Genomic DNA, 7,044 nt, shown 5'->3' with positions numbered 1-7,044 from the left:
CCGGGCTCGTTTCTACGAGACCCAGCGGAGAGCGGCGGGGGGAAAGGCGCCCCAGGCGCAGCCAGACCCGGGGAAAGCGATCGCCGACCAAGGGGAGTCAGGCATCGCAGGGGAGGGGGGAGGGCAGGAGGGAGCGCCTAAGGGTCCGAGTGACTCGGTGAGTGCCCCAGGAACTGCCGGGGAAGGCGCCCATGAGGGGAGGGAAAAGGAGAGCGAGGAAGGCTCCCTCTTACAGAGGGACCCCCTTGCCCCTGCAAGGCCTCCGCTGAGTGGACGCACGAAGGGCCGAAGAGGAAGGCCGCCTCTGGTGAGAGGGGGCGCGGCGGGAACTGGGAGGGGGTCTCAAGGGACCCTCAACTGGGCCCTGCCGGGCTCATCCCACTCGGGGCAGGGTAGGGCACCACCAGGCGGCCCTGCCTAATGGCCCATCAATGGCCAGGCGTAGGAGGGGTGAAGGAGCAGAGGGCAATATGCAGGGAGACGGCTTAGGCTCTCTGCTAGTCCACTGCTCCCAGATTAACTTGCAACACTGCAAGGCTGCGACTGCCCTGCTGAGTCGCAGTCTAGCAGTAGAGCATACACACATATGCCTTATGCAAGAGCCCTGGCAACACGGAGGCTCAGTAAAAGGCCTATCTGGAGGCGAAGTGGAGCTGTTCTATGCTCGGGGCGACCTGGGCCCCAGGGCCTGCATTGCTGTCAAAAGAGCGTGCGGAGCCAGGGGAATGGCCAACTTCTGCCACAGAGACTTGGTGGCGGTTGTCGTGAGACTTCGGGGGGAGGCCGGTGCGGAGGATATAGTTTTCTGCTCGGCTTACTTCCCACATGACTCATCGACACCACCACCTACCAAAGAGCTGCGTGATCTGGTGAATCACTGCAGAGCTAAGAAGCTGCCACTCATCATAGGGTGTGACGCAAATGCGCAGAACGTGGTGTGGGGCAGCGAAAGATGTAATGACAGGGGCACTGCTCTCCTGGAATTTATGGCAGACGTGGACCTGGAGATCCTAAACAGGGGCTCGAGGTCCACGTTTGTCACTTCTCGCTGTCAATGTATCATTGACGTAACCATGTGCACCCGCCGGCTGGCGGGGCGATGCAGGGACTGGAGGGTGGACCGAGAGGACACACTCTCTGACCATCGACGCATCAGATTCAGCATAGAGGGCTGTGCCCAACCGCAGCAGGACCGCCTGCGCAGAAACCCAAGGGCCACCGACTGGGACTCTTTCGAGAGGAACCTGGAGGAAAGGCTCGGGGTAGGACGCGTTAGGCCCTGCAGGGAGGACCGGCTAGAGGACGAGGTGGAGAGAATCCACGTTGCCCTAACTGAGTCCTTCGAGACGGCATGCCCGGTTAGACGATGCAGGATGGGAAATAAAGTGCCTTGGTGGAGCCGTGAGTTGGACAGGCTGAGAAGCCAGTCCAGGAGACTCGGGAACCGAGCGCACAAATCGAAGAGGGCCGAAGACTGGACTCTGTACAGAAATGTGCAGAGAGAGTACAAGAGGCTCATAAAACGATCAAAGGAGCTCACCTGGAGGACATACTGTGAGGAACTGGAGGCGCTTTCAGGCATCTCCAGGCTTCGCAGAGTCTTCTCGGGGGGCCCTTCACAACGGCTGGGTGAAATCACGCTGGCAAGCGGAGAGACCATCACAGAACCGCGAGAGGTCCTTGAGCATTTGGTTCGCGCGCACTTTCCGGACTCTATTATAGAGCTTCCAGGAGAGTGCCCGGAAGTGGACTGGAAGCGAACAGGAAGCGGCGATCCCGACTGGGAGCTAGCCGCACGAATAGTAACGCTGGACAGGCTGCAATGGGCGGTGGACTCCTTCGAAATGTACAAGAGTCCAGGTCCGGATGGGATACATCCGGCCCTCTTGCGAAGAGGGGGGCCATTGCTCCTGCGCAGACTGATACCGGCATTCAGGGCCTGCCTGGCATTGGGCTACGTGCCAGGCAGGTGGCGGGAAGTCAGGGTTGTCTTTATCCCCAAACCGGGTAAATGCAGCTACGACAACGCGAAAGCCTACAGACCGATCAGCCTGAGCTCCTTCTTATTGAAGACGCTGGAAAGGCTGGTCGATAGGCACATTAAGGAGGGGGCACTGAGGATTAATCAGATATGCCCCTCACAACATGCTTACCAAGCTGGCAGATCGACTGAGACTGCGCTGCACCACTTGGTAGGCACAATAGAAAATGCGAAGGAAAGGGGGAGGACACCCTTGGCGTCTTCATAGACATCGAAGGGGCCTTCGACAATACCGCCTTTGATACGATGGAGAAAGCTGCGGCAACGTTTGGGATCGAGAAAACGGTCATCAAATGGATAGCCGCCATGCTCCGAACAAGAGTTGTCCACTCCACCCTTGGGGACAGTGAGGTAAGGGCTGCGGTAGGGAGGGTCTGCCCGCAGGGGGGGGGGTTATCTCTCCTCTGCTATGGCTCCTCGTTGTTGACGGCCTCCTCACTGGACTCGAGGAATTGGGGGTAAGGACAGTCGCATATGCAGATGATGTGGCACTGCTGGTAACTAGCAGGAACACGAGCACGCTACACAGCAAAATGCAAAAGGCGCTGGACTATGTTCAGCAGTGGTGCACATCGCAGGGCCTAAGGGTAAACCCAGGCAAAACGGAGATGGTGCACTTCACATGTAGAAGGAGGGGTGCTGTTAAAGCTCCCTCCATTTATAACACAATGCTGGAATTCTCGAGTGAGGTCAAATACCTAGGTATTTGGCTCGACAAGAAGCTCAGCTGGAAAAAGCATATCGCCATGCAGACTAGCAAGGTCACTATGACATACTGGGCATGCAGGCGAATGTTTGGAAGCACATGGGGTCTAAGGCCGAGGATGGTCAAATGGATCTACACGGCCATTATGACCCCACAGCTAACATACGCAGCCGTAGTGTGGTGGACAGCCTTGAACAAGGCCTGCCATAGGAAAGCGGTGGACAAAATAGGCAGGCTTGCGGTGCTGGGCATAACAGGGGCCCTCAGAACGACCCCCAGCTCAGCGTTTGAGGCCGTGCTCTTTGTGCAACCTCCACACCTAATTATAAGGGAAGAGGCGACAAGAACGGCCGCAAGATTGCGGCTACAGGGAACTTGGAAAGGAGCTAGGAATGGGCATGCTAGTGTCCTCCGCGCGGACGGAGAGCTGGAAGGGCTACTGTCGCGCGGTGCTGACGCCTGCAGACCCCGATGGCACTTTCGCAGAAAGTTCTCGGTCAATCTTGGATGGGGGGAAACCCCGTCAGGAAAGGATGCGGACTGGGTGCCGCCCCGTGGACTGGTCTGGTATACGGACGGATCACGGGTGAGCGGACGGGCAGGTGCGGGGGTCTGGTCAGAGGGGCCCGCAATAGCGAGGACCATTGGGCTGGACTCACACGCAACCGTGCTCCAGACTGAGCTAGCTGCCCTAAGAGCCTGCGCCAGGATGATCCTGGAGAGAGGGGACAAGGGCAAAAAGATCTTCATCTACTCAGATAGCAAGCGCGCGCTGAGGGCAATACTCAGGTATGAGTGTTGTTCTAAGTTGGTGAGTGAATGCGTCGAGCTGATGGAGGAAATTGCCGTAAATAATCGGCTCGAGGTGGCCTGGATTCCGGGCCACGCTGCCATCAAAGGCAACGAAAAAGCCGCTGAGCTAGCAAAGAACGGTAGTTGCAGGGGCTTTCACGGGGAGGTGGAGCACGTAGGCGTGCACACCGATTTTGTGAAGGACCTGGTCAAGGAACGTGCGGACAGGAGGATCGTGGAGAGATGGGACTCGGAGACGGGTGCCAGGCACACGAAATCCCTCCTAGGAGAACCCACTAGGAAGATGGCAGAGACCCTGTTGGGCCTAAACAGGGTTAAGCTCCGTACTATAGTGGGGCTTATCACTGGACACTGGCCCCTGGCTCTGTACTTATCAAGGATAGGCAAGGGGACTGACCCCCTATGCAAAAGATGCGGGCTGACAGAGGAGGATCCTCTTCACCTATGCACAAGATGCAGCGGACTCGATGAAGCCAGATGGAATGTCTTCGGGTCTACTTGCATAGATATACGTGTCGACAGGGACGGGATCAAGGGGCTCTATGAGTTAGCTCGTAGGGCACAGATACTCGATACCAGCGACTAGACGGCTGCCTGAGGGCAGGGTGTAAAATGGCCGAGAGGCTGATTGCACCTCCGGACAGGACCGTCTAAATATGATAAGTGATAAGTGATGTTACGTCAAAATTAACCGATTTGACGTAGTTAAATAATACTTAAATTGGATTTCCCATGGAATTAAAAACTAACCCACTGAATAGGGATTTAAATAAAATAAACAAATTGTCGAGGATTTTAGTTAGACTGACTCCGAAGAGTCTCTATTTGAAATAAAAAGGTAAATTACACAAAAAAATATATATATATAAAAACTTACGGGTGATGAGTCTCTGCTTCACCTTACAATTCACTTAACCACTATTTCCACTTATTTGGTAATTTACTAAATTATAATTTTGGCGTTATATAAAAATACGAATCTAATGTATGTAAACAAAAGAAAAAAATAATCTCAAAAGAATTGAGTAAATTAAACTTGAAAATCCAAGTCACGAACGACTTGTAAATGTCTTGAAAGACGGAAGTAGAAAATAGTCTCGGAGGACTAAAAAGAAAATTCTAACTTGAAAGTTAGTTACCGAAAACGGAGGAATTCACACTGAGGACGAAAACGGCGTGCAAACAGTTTTTGTTTCTTGCCTCAGGGTGTGTCCTCAGAAGTATGGAAGGAAAATTCAGGGGACCAATGGTTGATGATCTTGGGCCCGAATTTTCCCTCCCTACTCTATAGTCTCAATGTTTCAGGGCTAACTCCAACCCCTCTACATTGAGGTGTCGAGAGTGTGGGCGAGCTTCCCCCTCTCGACCGCAAATGAGAATTGTTTCGGAAGGTCCCATTTTCCTCCCTCCACAATTCTATTTAAAATCAATAATAATTTAATATTAATAATTTAAACTAATAACTATTTAAGATTAAACAAAACAAAAAAGTTGGGTAATTTTCCAATTTAGTTTGTACTAACATTAATAGTTGAGGAGGTTCTCTAACATATTCTTTCGAATTGAAAAATAATTGAAAGAATCAGTTAGGATTGTCCTAACAACGAATTTTTTACATTGGCATGGTCGTAGAAAAAATTGTAATTATTCTATCACAAAATTATTAAATTACAAGAATATTTTTTTAAACATTTAAAAATTGTCAAAAAGGGATTTATGACTTCTCGTTACGAAGAGGACTCATAGAACCCCCATAAAATTTCTAATGGGACGGAAACTCGAATTTTAGTTTACAAGGGTCTGGCCCCACGCTAAAATAAATAATAAAAGAAAGGGCTTGAGTTCCCTTAATGCATTTGTCCATTGAAAGTAAATTTAAAATTTTAAAATTGCGGGAAATGAACTGGGCATGAACTCCAGATGCCTTCAGCATGACAGACCCAACTTATTTCCTTTTACGACGGATTTTCGGAAGAGAAATCCGTCTGGAAAATTTCTATTAATATTTATTATTTGGCTGGCCTTTGGGTCCTCCCAATAATTGAACCCTGTTTGGCAATTTCTACTCCTAATTATTTAAAAAGAATTTAATGAGTTTACTTCGACGGATGTAACAATCAACTTAAAACTAAAGTACAGGTTTTTTTTTATTTTTTTTTTTTATATTATAATTTATTTGTTTTTTTTTTTCTTATAAAATGTGAAAACTAAGGGAAATAAATTGAGGGGAATGAATAAAAATAGCAAAAAGAAAATATTCCTTTTAAAATTTTATTTTATTTAAAAAACTTAAAATTAGAAAATACAATTTTTTAAAATTTAATCTAATTAAAGGGGGGTGGAGGGGGATCTCAGTCCCACTGCTCCAGGGACCAGCCCTCCTCCGTCAGGTCAGGCCGGGTGGACTCCTCCCCGAAGAGGATCCTGAGGGCCCAGGCATCCTCGACATCGTACAGGGCGAGCAGGTGCTCGCCCTCGGCCTCCAGGGCACGCGCCTCGCACCTCACAGCGCGGACCCACCGCGCTCTCGGGGTGTCCGGACCGACACCTCCTTCCCAGCGAGCCCCGGCCTGCAACAAAAAAGAAAAAATACATTAATTTTATATAAATAGGAAAATAAGGAGGGGAAGGGGTGTATTTTAGGAGAGGACTGATGGGAATGACAGGAAGGTTTTAGGGAATAGAGAGACAGAGAGACCAAAATCACCATGTAGGCCTCGTCCTCGGCATCCGTCAACCATTTGGCGGCTCGACGATGGAGATCCTGGATGGCGAAAATATTTTCGCCTTCCAGGGTTTCACCCTCCTCATCCTCCCGCCGCAGCCACTCGTTGGCCGCCCTAAGGTAGGCCCGCTCCCTCCTGGTTGCCTGCATCTGTAAAATAAAAAAAAAGCACAATGAATTAAAAATTTACAAAAAAAAGACAAACAGAATGAATTTAAAAAAAACTAAAACAAACGAAAAACAAAACAAAAATCAAAAACTAAAACAAACAAAATGAATTTAAAACTGAAACAAAAGAAAAACGAAAAATCAAAAAACTAAAACAATAACGAAAAGAATATGAAAAAAACGCGGATTATATATTTAAAAACGCGAAACACATATCAAAAACCGTGAGAAAAACGTCATACAACAAAAACCGCGAAACGCAACGAAAAAACATGCAAAAAATAAATATTCAAAAACTTACCTCGCGGGCGTATTCTTCCTGACACGCTCCTGCACATGTCACCTTTACCATTTTTTTTTTTTTTAAAAACAAAAAACACAAAAAAAACACTAAAACTTGAAGATCACTGTGGTCTTCGGGATGTCGGTGGTGAAAGAGGGCGAATAGTGGGACCTCACGGTTTATATAACTTTTGCCCCGCTATTTCGCCCTCAACCCTATAAGCTGTCAGTTAGAAGGAGATGAGGGTAAGGATATATGTGGGAAAGACGAGGAAAAAGTCAAAATTGTTCTCTAAACCTTCTAAACAA

General features: G+C 49.0%; 1 protein-coding gene across 1 annotated transcript; it reads right to left on the bottom strand.

The window, feature by feature from the left end:
• Positions 1-5,250: 5,250 nt before the first annotated feature.
• LOC135162250 (uncharacterized) lies at positions 5,251-6,754 on the bottom strand. Its single transcript, XM_064120489.1, has 2 exons — positions 6,268-6,754; positions 5,251-6,130 (listed from the first exon to the last, which is right to left on the bottom strand). Exons 1-2 carry the CDS (start codon positions 6,433-6,435, stop codon positions 5,912-5,914), a joined length of 387 nt encoding a protein of 128 aa, XP_063976559.1. The 5' UTR covers positions 6,436-6,754; the 3' UTR covers positions 5,251-5,911.
• Positions 6,755-7,044: the final 290 nt, after the last annotated feature.

Source organism: Diachasmimorpha longicaudata, chromosome 5, assembly GCF_034640455.1.
Source record: "Diachasmimorpha longicaudata isolate KC_UGA_2023 chromosome 5, iyDiaLong2, whole genome shotgun sequence".
NCBI classification, from domain to species: domain Eukaryota; kingdom Metazoa; phylum Arthropoda; class Insecta; order Hymenoptera; family Braconidae; genus Diachasmimorpha; species Diachasmimorpha longicaudata.
The sequence above is the reverse complement of the archived record's forward strand: the minus strand, read 5'-3'. Positions and strand labels throughout refer to the sequence as shown.